At 30.4% G+C, this 24,770-nt stretch overlaps 1 protein-coding gene across 1 annotated transcript in view; it reads right to left on the bottom strand.

The window, feature by feature from the left end:
* The window catches only part of Csgalnact (Chondroitin sulfate N-acetylgalactosaminyltransferase), a 194,162-nt gene that overhangs the window by 5,898 nt on the left and 163,494 nt on the right, over positions 1–24,770 (bottom strand). The window contains 1 exon segment of the mRNA XM_088227800.1: positions 158–305. Coding sequence (XP_088083926.1) covers positions 158–305 — 148 coding nt within the window.

Genomic DNA, 24,770 nt, shown 5'->3' with positions numbered 1-24,770 from the left:
CCCAGGAGTGAGAAACCAAAAAACAGATCCCTGATCTAATAGAAATGAAAAAATAAAAATAAAATAAAATAAAATAAAGAAAAGAAAAATTTCACTTTCGAATTTATGGTTCACTTGATCTGAATTAAATTAAATCAAAATGAAATATTTTACTTACCTTAGGATGCCAGATGTGGAAGATGCCAGGATCGGTGGCGCGTACAACCTTCATATGTGACCGGACATACTTCCGGTAGAGCATCACATCCTCTCCCCCCCAGCCTACTATATCCTCGTCAAACCCCCGCACGTTCAGGAAGTCGGATCTGAAACCAGCACAAGTAGCGTGAGGTATTGTTTTTGCATTTACAAGAAATAATATGACGAGGGTCCTCCAAACATCACAATATAATCTAAACCAGTTGGTTAATTTAAAATAAAGGGATTGTTTGGTTTTGCGTCAAATGAACAAGTACATCATTATTTTTGGATCAAACGTAAATGAGATACACATATCAACATAGATAAATATTTTTTAGAAGGGAAAGTGGAAGTCAACGCTGTCGAGATGTTTGTCTATCTTGGGAAAAGGAGGGTTAAATTGAGTACAAAAATTTGGACCATGAACAAAACTTATTTGGTTGATAGATAAAAACTTTATTTTCTTACACTAATTCTCAAATGCATAGTGCTCAAAACATGTATTAATTTTCATGCAATAGCCGTGAATATGTATGTCATTTATAAAACTTGAAGATGAGTCATTGGGTCAATCACAAACTCTGAATTCCGGCATGAAAATTTCAGGTTTTTGGGTGCCAAAATATTTCATGTGTTACCCGAACGTAGTAAAAACTATGATCCGAATTCAACTGAATAAATTGAAAAATGTTACTAAAAAAAAAAATACCGAGTTATTTAGTGAAAAATCCAAAGAATTGCGAAACATCCATAAATTATGAAGAGGATAAAAAAAATCATAAAATAAAGTCACTAGTAAGTTGTCATGTTTTGTTTATTTTCCTTTACACTAAAACGAGTTTTAGATACCTCGTTAGACAAAGAAATATATTACCGAAAAAATGTTGTGAATTGTTGTTTGTGGTGCGCTGTGCTGTGTTGCGTTGTGTTGTGTTGTATTGTGTAGTGTTGCGTTGCGTTTTTTTGTGTAATGTAGGTTTGTGATTGTAAAAGTATTTTATGTGTATTTGTACAGTGATTTTATTTGTAAGTAGTTTTACGATTTTATTATGTTAAACATGTATGTAGGGCATGTTTCAAAATAAATTCAAATTGTTTTCATACGCACGCGAAGAAAAGTAGTTATAAATAAAAAAAATTAATAAGTATAAAAAATGTAAAATAAATAAATACAGGAATAACATAAAAATACATACATGTTTTTATTTCAGCAGTTTTCCTTCGTGTACAATTACGTAATGATTTTTTCGAACTGCTAAGGGATGTTCCGGAAATCTAATTATGTTGAAAATATCTTATTGCATTATTTCGGACAAGGGTGCGGAGAGGGAAAGGTCCTTTTTCTACCTACGCCACAAAACATTCATCCCTTTGTTACAGGATCAAGGCATATATGGGAAGAGAAATTACCTAACCGCAGATGATGAAACATCCTTGGAAAGGTTTTATGAAAACTAGAAAAATCAAGGATTGGTAAAAAAACTTTTATTATCGTTTGTTGTCAAGTGGAAAATTGTACAAGCAAGCGTATTTTTATTTCGAATTAACGAAAAAAAGGTTTTGTTGATTTTTTACGAAAAACTTGTAACTGGGCCATTTTTGTAGTATAATTATTTTAAGATGTTTTTCAAATTTCATCGTGATTTTTCAGAATTTTTAGCATCATGTTACCTTTTCGTATAATAAATGGTTTATTTTTAATTGAAATAAATAATATTATATAATTTTATTTTCATTTATTTAATATATATATATATATAATTAACGTAATTCATAATATAATTAACAAAATTAACGTAATTCCGACCGGTTTGGACAATAATTAAATTTATTTATCAGATTACATTAATTTTTAAGCTTGATCCAACGACGATTAATCAAATGGTTTATGTGACATTGTACATGTTTTTTAAAAATAAAAACATGAATTTGATTTTCTCTATTTTAAGAATTTTCATTATATAAATTACTATTATAGGAGTTAAATTTTTATTTATATATAATATTTCATAAATATTGGTAGAGTATCATTTTTTGTCGATGTATGTGTGATTGATGTATGTGCGATCTATGTATGTGCGATACAGTAATCGTTTTCAATCTTTATCGATGTATGTTGCTGTATCTTTCGAAAACCGTAAAAATGATAAAAACGTATTTCTCGAAGTTTCAAAACATAAAAACATTCCATTTATCCTTGGTCACATTTTTGTGCAGTGAATTTCGTAGCGACTTTCCAAAGCTTCTTGATAAACCGTCATCAAAACTATGCATCAACGAAGATCCTCCGAAAATTGCTTTTATTATTTAATTTATAAAAGACTTTAGCTGAGTTCGAATAAGCTCCTGCGTTGCCCCGGTCGTAGTTTGGATCCAATGTTTATGGTTGGACCCTTCTGCAATATGACCTTTTAACCAACCCTCCAAGTCTAGGGATCAAAATGCGAACCTTTTTTATACGAGCCAGGAGAAAATTGTGTTCATTTGGTTAAGAAAAAGTAAATTTTTTATATCCCTAAATGCTGTTACGTATAAAAAAATTATTGTATTACATTTATTTTAACGTAAAATTCTTCGTAAATGGATAAATAGGCTTTTTAAAAGCATTTTAGATGTAAAAAATTAAGTAAATATTATTTTATTTTGTTTACTTTATTTCGAGTATGATTTCGCTTTTAATTGATTTGATTACGATTTGATTTAAGGGATTATTTTTCAAATGATTAAAAAGTAAATCATGTATTATACCGTGGGGTATTTATTGACTATTACATATAATTCTGAAAATCAGAATTTTTTAGTTGACTACATCTTTGTATCTTTCTCTACTAATTTTATTTATTTTAGTTTGTTTTATTTTATTTTATTTTATTTTATTTTATTATATTTTTTATTTTATTTTATTTCATTTTATTTTATTTTATTTTATTTAATTTAATTTAATTTTTTTTATTTTTTTTTTTTATTTTATTTTATTTTATTTTATTTTATTTTATTTTATTTTATTTTATTTTATTTTATTTTATTTTATTTTTTTATTTTATTTTATTTTATTTTATTTTATTTTATTTTATTTTATTTTATTTTATTTTATTTTATTTCATTTCATTTCATTTTATTTTATTTTATTTTATTTTGCTTTATTTTTTATTTATTTTTTTAATTTTTTAATTTTTTATTTTATTTTATTCAGAAAACATACAGTCAAACATAATAAGTATTATTAACAATTTTTTTAACATAATAAGGCCAATTCAGTTTTCATAAATTATGCAAAAGATGTAAACATTAAATGTGACAAAAAAATTAATAAATAAGAAAACCAAGCGAGAAAATAATACTTGTTTACATTTCCGTTTTCCATGGAGGTTATCGTTGGTAATAAATTAAAATAAATAAAAATACCGAATGCACACTCCGAGCCATCCACGCACACACATGAACGCACATATAAAACATACACACACATATACATTACATGCGGCACATATATATAGCATAAACCACTCAAGATGCACATTCAGCAACGATCCCAAATAATCGACCCGATGAAGAAATTTTTCGTATAAATGCAACGTGCAGTTAAAAATGTCTACTACATCAAAACTGAGTCCATTATAATTTGTACAGGTACGTCTGATGAATGAATTCGAGGTATAATTGTTTTTACAAGTTGGTATATAAAAAAGGGAATTTAATCTGGTATAGCGAAGAAGACAACGGAAACCAAATATTTTTTCGTATATTTTTTTTATTATTAATAAAACATATAAAACAAAAAGTACATATTATACTCCCAGGAGTTATTAAAGAAACTCATTTGGGACCGTACATAAAAAAACATTTTTTTGACAATACATAATTTCATACATAGTTAATGCATCCGAAATAGTAAGAAAACATTATTGTATAAGAAACATAAAAAAATAATACTTTACACAATCTACCTAAATTAAATTTATAATTATCACTATCAAAAAGATTGAAGAAATATTTTTTGATTCCGACAATTCTGGGTTTTTTGTGTTTTAGCTCACGGGACAGTTTATTCTATTCGGAATGGCCATATGAATGAAATTCTAATTAAATACTATTGAAAAGGGTGTTTTTTAACTATAATATTGCATATTACCTAGACTGGTACCTGAAGCGTAAGACTGATCACCTCACTTTCATGTAACAAAAATGATCAAGAAACGCTGCGATTGGTGTACCAATTCAGTGCCCTATGCACTATTAGGTGCGGAAAGGGAATTATGATGATGATGAATGCGGCCCTTCAAAAGTTTGCCCAAATCTGCTTTAGGCTTTAAAAAACTTTACTTTGGTACGTTTACCCTTAGAAGTGTTTGTAAACAGTTTGTGGGGTGGAAGCAAGATTGACTCATTTAATATGACTCATAATAAATGACTCACATTAAACGATTCATATCTATGTATACGAGCATTTATCATCTTTTGTGATTCACATAAGCCCCATTATTTATTGAACGCTTAATTTCTACAAACAACGACGATGCTTACATTGATTCTATAGAATTAAACAATATTAAATTCAATACCAGAATACATACAATAGACAGAGGTAGATTTTACAAAATTTGGAATAAGTTTTAAGTATGTCGAAATTTTATTAGATTATTCAAATATCATAACAGAGATAGATAATATTATAGAAAAGGAAAAATGGAAGTTCTTATAAATTAACAGGGATTATGACCTGTCATTGGTTGCTTTAAGCTACTCATTTAAAGTTAGTATGAAGGTGAAAAAATTCAGTCATCAATAAAGATTTTAACTCTTTCACTTCACATAAATTAACAAATGAAGTATTTGAAAAAATGCGGTGGTTAAAAGAAAGGTAGAATGGTGAATGTTACACAGTACGTAAAGTCACAATTTAAAACAGCCATGTTAGATCATAAGCCCTGACTTGACTAGACTTCTATATTTACTTCTATATTTACTTCTCTAAAATGTTATCTATTTCGGTTTTAATATGTTAATCTTAATTACTACCTAGGGAGTGAAATTTAGGCCTAGTTAGTTGAGTACGTTTGAGTACCCTCTTAAAGTTTTATCTAGACATACTGAAATCTTAAAAAAGGTAAAGGGACGCCAATGGGTAATAAACATTGTATTGACTTCGTAATTTAAGAATGATTCAATTTACTTGTTAAAATATCTGTCTTTTTCCTCGTCTCTTAATAATAGCGTTATTAAAAACCGTTCCTAAATCTTACAAAAACAGATTTCAATTTTAATACTTGACACCGAAAACTAAGCATTCTCCATTGAGTTGGTGAAGCATGATTAGAAATCTCACAATTTTTTTTTCAACGTTTTTCGCAAATATCTCAGTAACTCGTTCAATGAAAATTACTAAGTTTGCTTTTAATACCCTGGTAATATATAGTAAATATTGTACGATAGAAGCAATATTAGCACTGAGTCTCAACTCGACTAAAAAATCATTAATTTTGAAATTTTAACTTTCACCAAACGAATTATTCTAAGATGTAAAGTTCGCAGTATTTTTTGCTTTTTTTACTCTTGTTCTTTTTTCTCAAATAAGAGAATTAAAAAAATAATTATTTAACATCTTTAATAAGTTACAAATTGTTTAGAAATATGTACATACATAATAAGACGAGTATACACGTGAAGAAAATGAAACAAATGCCACACTAAAAAAGAGGAAACCTCTCATGATTGGTGTATGATTGAAATATTAATAGCAAATAGTACAATGTTTACATATGTTTAGCTAAATTATATTTTACCTACATATAGATATGAAAATATAAAAAAAATGCTTTAAAAAAAACTTGTAATAAAAAATACACTATAACCTAATAATTTATAAATTAAATACTCAATAATTTATAAATACATGTTTTTTTAATAAATGAATTAATCTAAAACATTTTTTGTCAACACCATTTTTTATATATTTTTAATTTAAAATAAATATTTGCGTGCTAATGATTTACCCAAATATTTCAATTTTGCTGGCCGTTTTCAACGAGTTGAATTTAACTCACTATCAGAAAATGGTAATCAAGTTGTGGTAGAGTGGGGTTCGAACCTCGGACCTCTGGTTCGTGTGTCCGCGACACTTACCCCGGTGGCCACAACAATATATAACATAACCACAAGATACATATTAATAAAAGCATGCATGCGCCCACGCACACGTACGTATGTAAACTAATCACAAACACACACACGCACCCTCACATACAAATACCTACACATTGATGAGATGATGTGAATTCAAATGAAAAGTTTTCTAGTTGCCAAAAAAAATTAGAGATGGGTAATAAAATATAAAAATTAATATTTTTTTAAATTTTCAGGTTAAAAAGAAATATTACTGACTTTAAAAAAGTAGCATTTAATTAAACATAAAACATATTGGATTATAAAATATTATCACATACAGCTTCTTTTTATTTTCTAAGGGAAAATATTTGGAGTGACTTCTATTTATACTTTGCGAAAAAGTTAAAAAGGCTCTAAATGAGATTAAAGGTTATTTGCGAGAGCTGATTTTGCTAAAACAAACTTTTGCAAATGAGGCTGTTTGCTTTATTTATTTAAAACTAAATTAAATTTTTTGTAACTGTCTAAAAATGAATTCTCAATTTCGTTCAGAATTTTAAATTTAATTTAAATGAACCAAGTGGCGTTGCTAATGTCGCGAACTCATGGATCAAAGGTCCGAGGTTCGAGCCCCACTTAACAAGTTTTTGTTTGATAGTGAGTACAGTGAGAATAAAGATAACATATAACAAAAGAAATGAAAAATGTATAAGTAGGGAATTTGGAAGCGTTTATAGGGGTTATGACTTGTTGTTGACTAGTTTAAGTGTCCACATTTCACACTATGCAACATTTATCGTTCTGCGTATCTTTGAAAATTTAAATTTTTAGCTCCCTAGGGGATGAAATCCATTCCTTTTCTACATTTGGACAAACTCAAAATACTGTTGGTAAATCCAACTCGCCCAAGTATTATTAAAATTGTAAATAAAAATCAGGAGTTGCTAGGCTTTTCCCCGGATTCGGGATCTCGGGAATGTCCGAGAAAATTATATATCCCAAGCCTATTCAATTTTAACACATTTTAAAATTTGTTTAATTATGTGAGTTAAATTAGTAAGGATAGGTTGGGTTAACTTTAATAATGATAATTAAAAGTTTATTTACTCTATTTACTTTTTACTTAACTTAATCCAATAAATCCTTACCTAATCCTGCAGTTTTTGGTTCAGGCTTTTCCAAAAAGCCAGCTCTCAACTAGTCTACAAGTCGAACGTTGAGCTGTCTTAATTCAGTCAATGAACGCCCTAGCCATTCAATTGAATGCCTCATTTAATGAACAGCCTAGTTATCCAATTAAGTGGCTGATTTAACGATTTGGTGGCGACATATACATATACCGTGTTAGTCAGAATATAACGCCATATTTTTTAATGAAAATATATTTTTCAGTAAACCAGTCTGTGTCGTGTGTACCGAGTTCACACTACTTTAGTTTAGTCAATAATCTCACAATCTTTCTATATGGACGATTAGACGATGTTCCATTGCAATGGTCAGTCTATACCAATTTGACTCACGCCTCTCCTATCACCCCTTCCCTCTTCTTTTAAATATTTATCTCTCAACACAAAACATTTTCCTAAACTAATCAGTGCATGTAAGGGGTGCCTACTAAAAGCATGTGATTTCAAATCGGCATCATGGTATTATATTTTTGAGCAACAATTATCGGCCTCGTCGGCCTATGTCGGCCTCGTGGTGTAGTTGTTGGCGCGTTTGCCTACCATGCAACCTCTCTCGGGTTCAATTTCCGACATGATTGAAATGAAATATTTATTTTAAAGTATATTTTTTCACTAAAATATTTTATTCTCCCTGGACTAGCGCCTGAAGAGTGAGACTGAAATTTTTTACTTTTTTGTAACAAAAATAATCAATACGCGCTGTAGTCAGTCTACCAATGCAGTGATCTATGCACCATTTAGTTCGGAAATGGAATGACGATGACTACGGCGAAGGTGTTTTGTGGGTTTCGGATGGTTTTTTTTATTCAAGGAATAACCCGCTAAGCCTCTATTTAGAGGCTTGTCAGCACGTGGGATAGAGGGGATTTGGAAGGAGGTAATGAAAATTATACCACAATACCCAGACCAATTGAGAAAAAAAACTTTCTTGGATTTTTTTGTTGTAGCTGGCGGGAATCGAACCTGCGACGCCAGTTTCACCGTTGGCCATCTTGCCGACTGCGCCACGGTGCTAGTTCAATTTGTGTCCTGACAAAGAGACGGGAACGTCTCGAAACTGGTAGACGTGAAAAAGTAGCTAAGTGGTTATGTGCAAATATATAACAAGTTTGTTTATAAATTATATTTATTTCAGTTTAGTTTTCCGTTAAACCTCCCCCAAGTTTTTTCTCACGAAGCTAAATATATTATCGTTTAACTATGAATACCAGCAACTCACGTACTCACGTGGTCCAACTTGAGTACGGTTGGAGTCGATAAATCAATATTACTTCCGCATTACAGCGGGCTCTACATTGTGGACATATTCATAGACAGAACCACCAACTATCTTCGATGTATTGATATTCATTTTGAAACCGCATTATTAATTCAGTTGGCAAATCAGTACTGCAAAGATATAGATGCAAATGGATCAAAGAAATCCCTCAAAAATACGCATATAACTGGAGTGATGTTCCAAACGTTCTCGCGGCCGTAGAAAACACCTTTATCTTGCGTATTTTGTATGCTAATACACGAGATAAAAGTGTTTCCTACGGCCGCGAGAGCGGTTTGAAATAGTGCCGCTGGTGTTTGAACAGTGATGCAAAAACGTTTGTAATGGAAAATGAATTTACAGTATTAGCCCGATAACACAATATATGTATGTAGAGCAGGAATGAAAGGAAAAATTCAAATATTAAACAAAAAATATTTATATTATTGTTATCAAAAACATTTTTCACTTTGTGGTATGATATTTTACACTTATTTGTTTATAAATTTGTATAAATACAATAAATAAATACATTTATACAAATTTATAAAAAAAAAAGCGTAAAAAATAATTAGGTAAATTGTACTATAAAAATATATTTTTTTATTCGGATAGTCTTGGTAAAATTCATGTCAAGAATGTTTTAAACATGTCCAAATGTTTGAGACAGTCTGGTTTTCCCCTCTAGGGAGTTATTTAGATCCAAATTTTAAGAAAGGTTTTAGCTTTTTTACTTCACAAAAGTCAACAGATGGAAAGATCAAGAAAATGTGGATGTTTCATAGGTAGAATGGTGATTGTGACACATTTTTTTAAATTTGCCACTTAAACCAGCCTGTAAATGCCTAGACTTCAGCACTCCATTCTGAAAAACGTTTTATATCTCTGTTACAATAAATTTATCTGAATAATGGGATAACTATCTCCAAAAATAACAAACAATTAACGTAAATAAACGTACACAAATATACAAAAAATACAGTAACACAGAACACAGTTTTAAAAAGAAATACATGATATTTAAAAAAATAATAATGATAAAAAAAAACAATGAAACACTGCGGTTTGAAAAACCTTCAAAATCAATATTTATTCCCTGCCATAATTCAAACCCAAGAACGGTAATTACTAAATAAGGCAGACTTATCTCCACTCAATTTCTATATCCACGATTTGTATTTGAGAGGAGTCATCGAGTCAAAAATACTCGTCCAGAATTCTGGTTCTATTTTACACTTATAACTGTATTTTTAATCCGGCCGAAAACAGAGAAAAATTTACATTGTATGTTGAATAAACATTAAAAAATAAATCAAAATAATTATCAAATTAATGTTTTCAATTTTCGATTCCGTAAAGTAAATTACCTGTCATTTTCAAGGTGAAATGAACAGATTGATTTTATTACATTTCTTTTTGGTAGTTCTGTACGTGCAAAACATATATGTTAATTTAAAATATCAAAATAATTTAATGAAAAAATTGCCGAAAATTCCATAATATGTCAGAAAACCAAAATATGTCAGTTGGTTCACTTTACCTGCAATAGGGTCATTATGTGTCTCTACTTATACGTTACACTTTTCTAGTACTGCTTGTTTTAGGGGGATTTTATAAAGGTGGAATGGAAGAATTATTCAAGAAATATGAAGGTCCAAATATGGTCAAAGTTCTGAATGTCAAAACTTATTGTTAAATGGGTAAATATTTTACGTTGAGTTATCTTAAGAAATAAAAGAAATTGAAAGCCTGTAAATATTTAAATTAATTTTAACATATATATTCTTAAATAATTTTTATATTAACCTGTCCATTCTTGTGATGTAACTAGCGTTGTAAATTGCAGTTAATTAGATAATACCTCAGTAACTACTAAGAACTACCATGATTTTTTTTAGCAATCTTTTAGTAAACTACAACAAATATGAAAAAAATATTGAACATATTAAGGTATATCAGATAATTTTTAATAAACTATTATTAATATTGAAAGCATTTACTTTGTGGTCAAACATTTTAATAAATGTTATTAAATATTTGTAAATAACCACTTACCGACGGGCACGTCTCGAAACCGGTAGACATAAAAAAGTCAGTGAGTGGTTATATACAAATATTTAATAACATTTATTAAATAAAATATTTTGCCCATCATGATCTCCGAAAATGACAAAATATCAAGGACCCTAAGAAAAAAACAAAATATTCATTTGAGAGAAAGAATGTAATCTAATTAGATTGTACATAATAAGCAAAGTTAATAATAACTACAACTTCCATATTAAAAAAAATAAATTAGATAACGAAGCAAAACACATTTATTATTTTAATAGTCAGGCGATCACTTCCTAATCTCAGGTTACCTAAAGTTAACTTATGGTTACCTCAGGTTACCACACAGTGACTCGAGAGAGTTTTTTCACACAGTATGTTAACGATTAATGTAATGAATGCCTAAACTACTGAGCTCAATAAAATTAAATATCCCAACTAGAAACCTCCGACAAAACTTACTCTTTCATACCGATAACCATGGTTTTCATTCCCCTATGCCCAGAATTCTTAGGTCTGCCAACAAACATACATGTCTTGATTTCTTTAATAACACGTTGTCTTCTTTCATACGATCACTGCATAAATGTGTCCTTAAAAATGCCCGTTAGGCGTATATATGAATAAATAAATAAATAATTTTCTTAAAAGTTTAAATTAGTTTTTAAATGCCATGAACTTACTTAATAAATCATAAATAAATACGTTTGTCACAAATTAGAAAATAATTGGCTTCAATATTCCTAACACTGTTATATTAAATACTAAAGATATCTCCTAAGATTAAGTTTGAAATCAAATATACTTTTACAACTAAAAGTTATTAATATCCGGTGCGATTGTTATACTAATACAGTGCTCCATGCAACACTAAGTTCGGATTTAAAATAATAAGATATTCATCTTCTTAACGAGTGAGTGTTAATTAAAAACAGACAGACATTCAATAATAGGATGTATCTTAATGTTTTGGTACCATTTCCAGGTATCAGGGGTTAGATCAACTGCCGACTGGGATTAACAAACTGTAATACAATATATACAGATATCGGAGCCTCTGATTGCTTAATGAGTACATATTGTGCCATCCACTGTTTGCCCTGGCTCAAATTTGTGCCTAATCAGGGCAATTACACGCTGTTAACAGTTGCGAATTATCTTTATTCCACAAATACTTGTTCAAATTTGCCGTGAGTATAAAGCATTATAACTTTAGAGTTATAAGTCACCAAAGATATTTATCTCTCCTATGCGAAAAATAATTATCCGAATGAAAGTGATGCCAATACTAAAATAAATCTATTTTACTGTATAAGATAGAGCACGAGAATATAACTTATAACAAGTAAGACAGACGCTGTTCTAAGGACAGTGTTTGTGTTAAATAGACAAAAACAAAAGAAGTTGTTCGTTCGTTGGTTAGTGGCAGTCAGCGCAAGTGCACGCTAGTTACATGACTGGCGTATTTATGATATTATTTTTATTTGGCTATAATAGGTCTTAATATAATAACAGTTTTTATAAATTATGGAAAAGGAATTATTTAACAGTATTTTTACTAAGCAAGCAGTTTAAAGCTGATATGCTTAAATTTATTTTTACAAAAGTTAGCTGTTGGCGCACTTTGACATTTCCGAATCAATTCTAGTCCATTTTTTAACTCATTGAGACTACACATAGAGATCAGCTCTTGTGGCAGCTTATTCCAACCATCAACAACCCTATTGCTAAGGAAATGCTTTTGCAGATTTTGATTGAATCTCGTTTTCTCCAGCCCGAGACGGTGGCCTCGAAGACGAGCATCTTGTTTAAGCTTGAACATGGGATCCAAATTTGGGCAGCTATAGTGACTGTTGAGTATCTTGTATGTCTCTATCAGGTTACCCCTTTCTCACCGTTCCTGCAGCGTTGTGAGACCGAGAGTTTCCAGTCTCTCCATATATAGAAGCCGTATGCCTCTGTTTTTTTCAAATGTCTGAACTTCATAGTATTCTGTATTTTGCTTAAAGTAAAACGATGTTACATCACCACGTGTAAAGAAACTTTGTAGCACAACCTTTTAAAAGTTATTCTTTTTAAAAATAATTTTGGTTTAAAAATTTTATTTCTTGGCATCGATAGAAAAAAAAATCAAAAACTCATTTTAGGTCAAAACCCCATCAGTTCCACATAATTATGGTTAACATAATTGCATAGGTTTAGAACCAAAAACCGGTTTCCACGAAGTGAACAAAGAAACTAAAGAAATATAATACACATTCATTATGTACATTCAAGTGTAATCTTATTCTCTCTGCCCCTCTATCCAGATTTATCCAGAGTCGGGCCTCCTTATACGTAAGCGCCAAAATCTTCAGTCCTAGATTGTCCCAATAGGAACATTTTATGCATTTAAACTTTTATAAAAACAATAAAAATACAGACATAAATTTAGTGAATGAGGCAAAATTGCGGAATGTGGTTTTAAGTATTTCAGTGGAGAAATGTATTTTACATACTGTATTTGATTGAATTCATCATCCATTAAACACAAAGTTGCAATAGGCTAAAATGCCTTCTCTACAGCTGTAGCGTCTTATTTTTCTTATTTTTCTCTTTTTTTGTACTCCCAGGAGTTACAAAAAACTCATTTTGGGACAAAATAATATTTACATAAAGGTATAGTAATAATAATAATATGGTAACAGGTAATAATATGTTAAAACTGAAATAAGATAGCAAGCAGGTATGTGGTACAAAGAAATTAAAACAATTAATATTAAAAATTAATATTAAACATTTGCATATAGTAAGAAAGAAAAATCAGAGGAAAAACAAGAACTTAAATCTAAATTTCACTTTCCACGTACCTCCTCAAGTAGTAGTTTTTTAAATTAATATAGTCATTTTTTGGCGTTCTAATCCTTCGAAGAGAGGGTCAGTGTTATGCAAGTACCCGACGTCACTGCGACCTGTAAGGATCTATTATGACGAAAAACCATGAAGAATTCTCACCCTCCAAGTCCAGGTCTATAAAAAACCTGACTACCGTGTGAAAGACGAGAGTTCTCATTTTGCTAAATCTCCCATTCAAAACCCAAATCCGTAAAGAGCGCGATCGTTAACATCCTCAGGTTTAACTACTGGACCCTCGAGGATAAGGCTTCTTTTATGATGTGAAGCATCACATTTATATATAATGTGTATACCAGGAGCGTGCGGTGGGGTTTTTGATTAGGGAATCAATTAAAATATAGGTAATTGGTACGTAATAATATGCACTGCCTTAATAAATTAAGTATTATATATTAAGTATTATAAAGACAAACTAAGTATTATAAACATATAATTAGAAATAGTAACAATAATTTTACATATCTTGTAATCAAATGTAATAACAAATCAACCGATTTTGCTATAATATGTACTTTAATAAATAACTGCGAAGTATTTTGTTGTATATTCTTTTATTTGAGTAAATTTCAGTGAAATTAAAATAGATATTATCTTATTAAAAAACACATGACTTTTTAACGAAAAAGAATTGGTCATTATTTTAACCGGAAAAATCAACAATTGTATTAGATTATAAACTTTTTTCTTAAAACAAATTAACACTATATTGATGTCATGTTTGAATGAAATTCTACATTTTATTTTGTATTCCTACTCCACCACAAAATAATAATAATAATATTATGTTCAGCGCCAAAATACTAAAATTGCATCTGTACTGCGCGGCGGCGCGTTCGCAAGTTTGCATCGCATCTAAACTACATGGAAAATAATGTATTGGTATGTTTTGATTGCTTCCGTTGCGTAGTGAGAATTTGAGTCTGCGCCTGCACCCGGACTGCGCGTTCAGTACGGCGCTGGAACGGAATTTCGAATTTGTTTCCATCGCGATTGTTCTTTAACTCGATACCCAGCCAGCCAGTAGCAAGTAGCAAGTAAGCGGTTAGCAAGGTGTTTGTTTAATCTGCCATACTCTGTACGGGCTCGGGTGATATCACTCACTTGATTTTGTCTGAGCTTTATTGAGCCCTTATTACTTTGAGATTAAAACATCTAAAATGAGTGCAAATATTTATGCAGAACGCAAGGCTGATATTTATTATGAACAAAATAAAATTTTGGATGGCTGTGATGTCACATTAGTCTACGTAAAAATACTTTATTCATTTCTGTTATTTTTAAAAATACAATAATGTCGTACATTGCTGTAACAAACTTTAATTAATACATGTGATTATTTTTACAAATATATGGTAAATAGATTACTAAATGAATAATGTTCATAAATAAACCTGTATGCAATTTTTTTGTTTTACCCAGTATCTCAAAATATGTAGTCTTTTGCTTTCAGTAACCCGATGTTACAGCATTGTTTGCAGAGGTATTTTCAGCACTCTTTTAAGAGGTTAGAAGATATGTGCTAGGTAAGAATTTTCACAAACAGGTATTTGAACATTGTTTTTATGTCACTCTCTCGCAAATGCCTTGGCAATACAGTGCAAAAAAGACATCTGCACGACGCGACGGATTGCTTTTGGCCAACTGAAATCGACGTTTTGGTCTTACGTTTTCCTCACCTTGAAACTGAAACGATTTTGATATTAAAAAAAAAAAGGATTCAAATACAATTTTTTTGTTTTGTTACATTTTCCGTTTTGTAAAATTATTTATCGTATTTGTATACTGTACGTGCGAAGACGGCAAATTAAATTGGGCGCTTTTTTGTGTTTTTGGATGTTCCTAGCTCCCATAAGAAACAATTATCAAAACAACAAAACAATATAATTAGAATGGTAAATATTAAAATGTGTAAAAAAATATTGGTCTTGTATTATAATCCAGGGAGAAAATACGGGACTACGTTTGTATAAAGAAAAGTAAGACCTCGTTTTATTTATTCGTTTAAATGAAATTAACTAGGTATCAAGAAAAACATGGTAAAAAAAGGCCTAATGGATTTTTTGGATCTATAAAAACAAGAGCCAACAAAGACAAATTTGTCACTAATACCTATTATTATACAAAGTTACAGAGGAAGAGTTGAAAACTGGTATCCCAGAATGCAAAAGATCCACCTCTCTCGGTAGGCTGTTCAACAGACCAATTATTCTCCCCACAGGCAACGGCTAATTTGTCCTGCATTCTGGAAGAACATAGCTCTTAAATAGTTGCTTGGTACATATAATTTTATACGCATCAGAATGTTGGGATTGTAAATTAACCCGCTCAAAATTTTAGAGGTCATCATAAGCAAGGCAATGCTCCTTCTGACTCGCAAACTCGTGATACCAAGCATACTTAAGGAACAATGATAGGTACTGCAATGGGTAGTATCCATACTCTCTCATGTACAGGTAACGAAGAAAACATCTTCTGTGTTCTCTCAACCATGTGAGCAAGTGGCTTTTTCAGCCCCCACACCACCGCACCACTCTCCAGAGTGCTACGCACTAAAGTGCTTGTGTACAAAAGTTTTCTCTTAAGAAAGAGGTTATCCAATTATTTGGAAATAAAAAGTGAATGGACAGCAAAAAAACGGCTAAATATATTAAAGATACAAATTTTAGTGGATGAAAAAATTTAGATAGAGCGAAAAAAACATTGCATAATTAAGTTCAGTAAAAACTTGCAGACATGCAATAGGCATCTTAAAATACATGAATAAAGGAAACAAATAGGTGAGTTTGGTAAGACTGACGGGTTTGTCATTCTATCCTTTCTGCTTACCTGTATGTTTAAACGATGATTACTGATACCGCCATAATAACGTATAATCGATATTATTTTAATCCTTTTCAGTAAAGATTGATTCATTTTTTTTTCCTTATCGTTTCTTAATGTATTTCCTATTCATTGTTAAATTCATTTTCATTTATATATTATTCTATGAAATTGAAATATGTTTTTGTATGTTACATGAAAGAATTTGCTTACGGGATTAAGAAGAAAAAAAGGAAACATAAATTATTAAAACTTATTTGTCCCGATAAAATAGTAAAAACCAGTTTGTTTTAAAAATTATTATGATCATACCACTAAAAGCAATAGAATGAAAGTTCGTATTCTTTTTTTTTATTTGTAAAAAAACGAGAACTAGTTCCAAAACTGTGTTTTGAAGGTAGAATGAAAAAAATTACATATTTTTAAAATTCGAAAATTTTGAATTTTTTAAATAATTTTAATTTAATTTTAATTTAATTTTGATTTTTTTTTTAATTGTTGGGATTTTATTCAATCAATTTAGTATTAAAAAGCTAAATAAAGCACCTATATTGTAAATAATTTGGTTAAAGATACCGTAAAAACATATTATATCCCACTCACCGCAAAATTAGGTCATCTATTTCAGGCAATATATAGTGAGTTAAGACATTCCAATCCACAAACAAACACTGTGCATTGCGTGTATGAATTTTGGAAAAAAAAACCTTAATTTATAAAAAGTTTCATTAAACAATGAAATATTCGATGGATTTATCTTCCTAAGACCTAAAAAAACAGTAATGTTTGGAGTAGGTTCAAATTTTGTAGACAAGGCCGGATACCACTTCCAGGGGAGTTATTAAGATTACAATTTATTGCAACTGAGAGGGACAATATTTTCTAAAAGGTAGTAGAGAGAATGGGGATTGTTGCTCAATGTATGAAGTGCCCACCTTAACCTGATAATAAGCACTACGAATAAAATAAACTATTTTTTAGATTTCCATATCCCCTTCTCATCAAAGTAATAATAAACAGAAAACCATTTGTATTAACATATTACAACAGAGATGAAGAACATTGAAGAGAAGGTAATTTAGAAGTCTAGGCATCTACAGGGCTTATGACCTGTCAATGGCTTTTTTAAGTGTCCACTTTAACCACTGTGTAACATTCACCATTCTGCCCATATTTGAACATCCATATTATTTCAATTCTTTCATCTGTTGATTTTTGTAAAGTTAAAGAGCTGAAACCTTTATTCTTGCTGGCGAGATTCATCTTATTGAATTATTTCACCTACATACTAGGCAACGCCTGAAAATGTTATTTTTTCAATTTCTTTACTTCTTCATGGACCAGGTGGATTTATCAACAATATTTTGAGTTTGTCCAAATTTTTGTAGACAAGAACTGGATTCAACTCCCCAGGGAGTTGTTTATATTAACATATTACAACAGATGAAGAAAATTGAAGAGAAGGTAATATGGAAGTCTAGGCATCTACAGGGCTTATGACCTGTCAATGGCGTATCAGATTTTCATACAGCACATTGTTTAGCTTTAAGATATGTACATAAGATGTATTTTTATCATCACCATAATTCCCTTTCCGCACCTGATGGTGCATAGGGTACTGCATTAGTATAACAATCGCAGCGTATGTTAATAATGTTTGTTTCATGAAGGTTAAATAAACAGTCTTACGCTTCAGGGACCAGCCCAGGGACTGTGAAATATTCTAGTGTAAAAACCCCCTTTCAAATAAATATTTCAGATCAATTATGTTGAAATTTGAACCCAAGATCTCTTGCATGGTAAGCAAACGTGCTGACCATTACACCACGAGGCATTTTTATACTTATATAATAATCTTGTCAGCCTCGTGGTGTAATGGTCAGCGCATTTGCCTACGATGCAAGAGGTCTCGGGTTAGGGTTGAAATGAATTATTATTTTTTAAAAAGGTGTTTTTACACGAGAACATTTCATAGTCCCATGACTGGTATCTGAAGCGTAAAACTAATTACCTTACTTTCATGTAACAAAAATGATTAAGATACGCTGCGAATGGTGTACCAACGCAGTGACCTATGCATCATTGGGTGCAGAAACGCAATGATGATGATAATGGTGAATAATTTTGACAATAATTTTATTTATTCATTTAAATTATCAATTTATTTATTTAACAAATATATGTATAATGTTTTTTCGTTCAAAATAAGTTTTCAAAAATATGTTTTATAAGTATTTTTAGCTGATTAGTAGCCGGACCCTGATGTATAGGAGCGAAGTACGGAATCGGAAAAATAAGGATGGAAATGGTACATCATGTAGGCAGAGATAGGCATTATCGACAAAATGAAGAAAAGAGTCTGCGCTGGCTTTAGCATGTAGAGCGAATGGACAGTTAAAGAACGGCTAAAAATATTTAGGCTGCGAATGTTTATGTATGCAGAAATCGGGAAAGACCGGAAAAGACATGGCTTGACCAAATTTAACGAATACTTGAATGCGCGCTGTATAAAACGATGTATGTTTAAAGAGGGAATGAGATCTGTTTGCAAAGACAGAGTGTTATGGTGTTCTATCCTGTCTGCTTATCCTCATCTGTATTCCTCCACTGTCATACTGGGAAATTAGAAAAAGGTGATTGTGCTGACCATGTGCATTTAATTGATCACAAACTGACGATACTGCAGTGATAGTACAATGAAAGTTTTTATAGTTTATTTGTTTTGTTATTTTCGCAGTTCGATTGTAAAGAAATATTAAATTTTCGCTTTATTAGTAAAAAAAAAAAATATTGATATATATGCGAAACTGGAGAAAGACTCAAGTCTTTATAAACATTTAAATAATTTTTTGACAATTCTTGATGGAATTCCATTGACATGATGTAATAACTTATATTTACATATAAGTTATTAATTTAAAAAATACTTGGTACACTTCCACTTATTTTTTTTGACCAATTAGCGTTCCAGTTTCACCAATTTTAGCGGACTTTTACATGGACGTCTTGTATTATTATAGATATAAGGACGACATTTTTATAATTTTTAATAATTCAAAACGCGTTTTGGATCTCTTTTTCAATCAAATAAACTCTGTAGATAAATCTATTCAATTGACATTAGAATTAGGCGGAAATAAAATTAACTTTTTAGATTTAACAATAGAAATAATTAACGGTAAATTAGATTTTAGTATATATTTTTTTAGAAAGTCCACATTCAGCGATAACATAATCCATAATTCTTCACGTCATCATATTTCGCACAAAATGTCCACATTTAATTCGTGAATTCATAAATTATTAAATGTACTAATGTTAACAAAAAATTATAAAATCTTTTTTAGTTCTTACTTAATCTTATTAAAATATTAGCACGTAATAATGACTATAAAAAATCCCTAGTGAATAATTTAATAAGGAAAAAAACAAAAGAAAAATACAATGTCTTAATCATGTGCAGAACTTACATCTATCGACAAAAATAAGAATAAAAAGTGGGTAAAATTAAATTATATCGGAAATACCAGCAATAAAATAAAACAAGTTTTACAAAAAAATAATCTTTAAGTTTCATTTTATTATAAAAATCTTTGGGCCAAAAATTAATTAATAGTAAAGATCAGGTCGACAAATTTGAAAATAGCGGAATATACGAACTAACATGAACTAACTGGTTTATATATAGGACAAAGCGGGAGAGCTATTAAATATAGAGTGAAAGAACATTTAGCTTCACATAGATTAAATAACGACTTATCAAACTATGCATCACGTTTATATGAATTTAAACATACTTTTGATAAAGAAAAAAACATAAAAATTTTACATGTTGGACATAAAGGTCAAAAGTTAGATAGATTAGAAATTTTAGAAATAACTAGGATAAAAAATAAAAGCGATAGAATTTTAATAAATCATCAGATATAATTTAAAAACTAACCCTCATTAGCCCCCTTAGTTAGACCCTGTACATTGTAATAAAACAATAAATATTTTTCATAACAATATCCTCTTAAAGTACACCGCCAACACGTGTTTCGATCATTCGTCTCACTCTGTTCCATTGCAATATTGCGTATTGTATTTTTTTCAACGTATTTTTAAATGTACCTACACTTAAGATAATATTTAGTTTTATATAAATTATCCATACACTGTATAATATTCACCAGTCTGAAGATGCCCATTAGAGGGTGAAAGCGCTAATTGGTCGAAATAAATAAGTGGAAGTGTACCAAGTATTTTTAAAATTAATAACTTATACGTAAATATAAGTTATTACATCATTCTTTATGAACAGTTTCGGGAAAGGGGTGGATGCTTTCATTGTATCCTCATATATCGAAACAGCGTAATGGTTTGCTTGTTCGTAAACCAAATTACTAAATGTATTAAAAATACATTCAAAATTTGTTTTAAACAGTCTACACATTTTAAACTAGAAAACTTGAAAGTTAGGTGATATATACATACGAGTTCATGTACAACGTAAGTCAGCAAATACTCATATGGCAGTTGTATCCGCTTGGGAGACAATATTGACAGATCCTAATGGTATCCTTTACAGGCTTAGTCTAGTTTAATTTCCTTTGCCTTCCATATCCACATATTGCTTCCCTTTCCTGGTAACCCGTCGCATTTTATCACTTACCAACTTCCAGAACTACCAAGTCGAACATTTACTTCCGCTTAGAAATTGAATACGATTAATATTCAATATGGTACTTCACGTCACGGTTCGGGATTGAATTGATTATATGATTACAGTATTGACGATATAAAAATGACTTTCGTATACTTTTTATTGCTTATATATAACAGAAACTTACTACTATGCTCTATTTTTTGTAAATTTATTGATATCATTCTATATTCGATATCATTGATATCAACTTTGCTAGAATTCCACTCGTCCATGCGCTTTGTAGCTGCACGATGATTGGTTATCTAGCTTTCATATTTCAACTTTAAAATACCTAAATTTTGTAAATAGGGTCTAGAATTCTAATTGTCTATGCGCTTAGTAGCTGCAAGACGTGTTGTAATCTTACTCGTTTTTATTATTCAGAATATTTTTTTTTTTCTATTATCATTAATACACTAAATGTATTCGTCAATTTTTAAAATGTGTAAATGGGGGCTAAATTTCTAACTGTCTATGCGCTCTGTAGCTGCAAGACATTCTGTAATCTAGCTCCTATCTGTTATAATTTTTGATTGATATTAATTAAAAACGAGGAACTAGAACCCCAACCGTACATGCGCTCTATAGATGCAATACGTACTGGGATATTTATTAATTGTACAGCGCCCTTGATGTGATTTTCACAAAAACGGCGCTATATGAATTTTCCAAATACATATATAAAATCGAAGATAAAAGTGGGCTAAATGCTGTGGAAGTGTAATTATGAAATTTATTTGAAGTTACTTTTTAGGTACATTTTTTCATTGTAAATTATAGTGGCACAATACGGGTACAGCCTAAATAGCCATAATAAATGGTTAATTTGCTAACAAGTGTGATATAAAGTGAACAAATCAATATCTCAAGCAAATTTGTAGTAAAACTACATACGACAGGAAAATATATGTCCAGATCCGTACATTCTGTAAGGCTAAAATAAGCATTACCGACAAAATTAGGAAAATAATTCTGCTCTGGTTTGGACATGTAGAGCGAATGGACAGCAAAAGAACGGCTAAAAGCATTAACAATCCGAATGTTGATGAATGCATAAATCGAAGGAAACAGAGAAAAATGTAGCACTACCAAATCTAACAAATATTTGAGAGTAATAAATTAGTAATTTTTTCACGCAAGACATTATTGAAAGATAAAGTCACTCTATTTTAAATCTGTACTTAATGAGTTTTACTTGTTAACCAAGGATTTGTTGAAAATTATTATTTCTTGCATGTGAGGATACATATATATATATGTATATATAATTGTTTCTTATGATCAATCCAAGTATTTATTGGATTAGGATCATTTTCAAAGGTCTGAAATAGCTGTATATTATATTAGTGCAGTGGTCGGCAAACCTTTAGCCGCATACGGCTCTTTCCACTCGTGTGCGACTCAGCGCAAGCTACACTTTTTGTTCAAACTATTTAGTCCACAGATTCTACAGAAGAACTTCTAGAATTACTGTCTTTTGAATGATTAAGGATATTACAAATACTGTAATCGAATGTATAGAGAAGCATAATATTAAACTTGATTAAATTATTTCAATTTCAACATACGGAGCTAAAATTATGAATGAATTGAGAACAGTTTTTATTCTATTTTTGAAGCAAAAATTAAAAACAATATGTTTTTTTTACCATTGCATCATTCATCCAGAGGATTTTTTTTAATATATGTTATGGGTTTGGTGATCAAGATTGTCAACACAACTGTCTTTGAATCTCCTTTACATCGCTAATTTAAAAAAATTACGAAAGAAATAACTGAGAGTAAATTCAGATATTTTCATTGCATATTAAGGTTCGTTGGCTTTTAAAAGAAAACAGAGAAAACAGAAAGAAAAGAAATTGGGATCTCCAAAAAAATCTTTAATTTTGACTAGTGAGTTTGCCGACCACTGTATTGGTGTATTTTTTATTTATTTATTTACATACATAAGTTTATTGTAAATTATTGAAGACATAAGTCCCAACTCGGTGGGACTAAAAGTCCTATGTTGAGATGGGACTAGCAATTAGTTGACACAGAAACATGAGTATATCACCACAAATATAGAGTCAGAAACACAAAAAATAATTGTAAAAAAAAAAAACATAAATATATACATATATATATATATATCATCATTGCACATCAAATATGGGCCATGTGACTCGGAGCACATTCTAAGAAAATCGATAAAAACGTTTTTAAAAAAAAAAACTTAACCGAAAATAACACTTCTATGTATGGACTTAGTAGAATAAATACAGTGTGTTTCAATAAAGTAATATATTTGTTTAATATATTAATTACTTCATGCCAAAAAGTCGCATTTTGATAATTTTCTCAGAATGTGCTCCGAGTCCATATTTGATGTGCAACGACGATATGACACATCAATATGGTAAATAGTAAACTCAAACATTCGGAAAATCGTCAAGAAGTTTCCTACTCAAATCCCCCCTACTAAGAAAAATCCAATCCCTTAACTGCTTTCTTGAAAATAGTTTTTTATTTTATTTTTATGTATGACCACGTACAGGCTTTTAAATTTCCACCAGTTTTAAGACGTACACGATAATAAAACGAAATAGGGAATAACTGTGCTTGAAATGCGAATCAAAATGTGATACAGTGGGGTTCGAACCTTGGACTTCTGATCGACGATTCAAAGTCACGAATCAGGATCCTGTGCAAAAGTTTCCAGTTAATTTTTTTAAATATTTGAATGAAGCAAACATAATGGCGTTATCTCATTAAACAAGATCGTCGTAAGGAATGTGGTTGTTAAACTGTAAAAATAAACGGCGAATTCAGGTAAAAATAAAGTTTTCTCTTCTAGTTGCAACTTGGCGTAGAGGAAGTTTTTATCTGAATAGTTCTGTCGAGTAGCAGCCAGGTCTGCCAGGTCCATTCACAAGTGGGAGATAAGGGTTGTCAGAACTAAGGGTAGCTCAGAGAACGCTCTGGAATTGGGTGTGAATTGTAAATTACGGGTGCATATTTTACGGGAATTCCTGGAAATGTACGTACTGACAGACAGAAATATGAAATTTTGCTACTAAGGCAAATAATATCGAATAGTTCAACTATCTTACACTAAACCGACGCGAATTTTTAAATAATGAGAATATAATAACTAATACCACCGTTGTACAACGTTTTTGCGTATTATGCAATAAAAATCTATAACCTCTTTATAGTCATTTATAGTTCATTAAAACAATTAACAAGAAAATGTTCAAAAAGGCTATAAAAATGAATAGTGGAGCTGGTTAGAAATAAAATGGATTGCCTCATTTGCCCAAACCAACATTGAATCAACTGCCCCATAAACTTATAATTTAGGTTATGTTTTTGTTATTTTATTGTGCGTTTTTTAATATAAACATAATAAGTAAAAATATATGAAATATGAACATAAATACGTAGTGTATAAAACATTTAGTTAATTATCTCATTATGTTCTAAATAGGTGCGAAGGTTTTCACGGTCACTGTAATCAATATGTTTCGTTTTTGGATGATACCGTGTGTGTTGGATTTGTTCAGACGTTTCGGCTACCATTACAGGAGCCATTTTAAGGGTAAAC

The sequence above is a fragment of the Micrasema longulum genome, unplaced genomic scaffold, assembly GCF_059751315.1.
Source record: "Micrasema longulum isolate JH-2025_06_02 unplaced genomic scaffold, ASM5975131v1 h1tg000541l, whole genome shotgun sequence".
NCBI lineage: Eukaryota > Metazoa > Arthropoda > Insecta > Trichoptera > Brachycentridae > Micrasema > Micrasema longulum.
The sequence above is the reverse complement of the archived record's forward strand: the minus strand, read 5'-3'. Positions and strand labels throughout refer to the sequence as shown.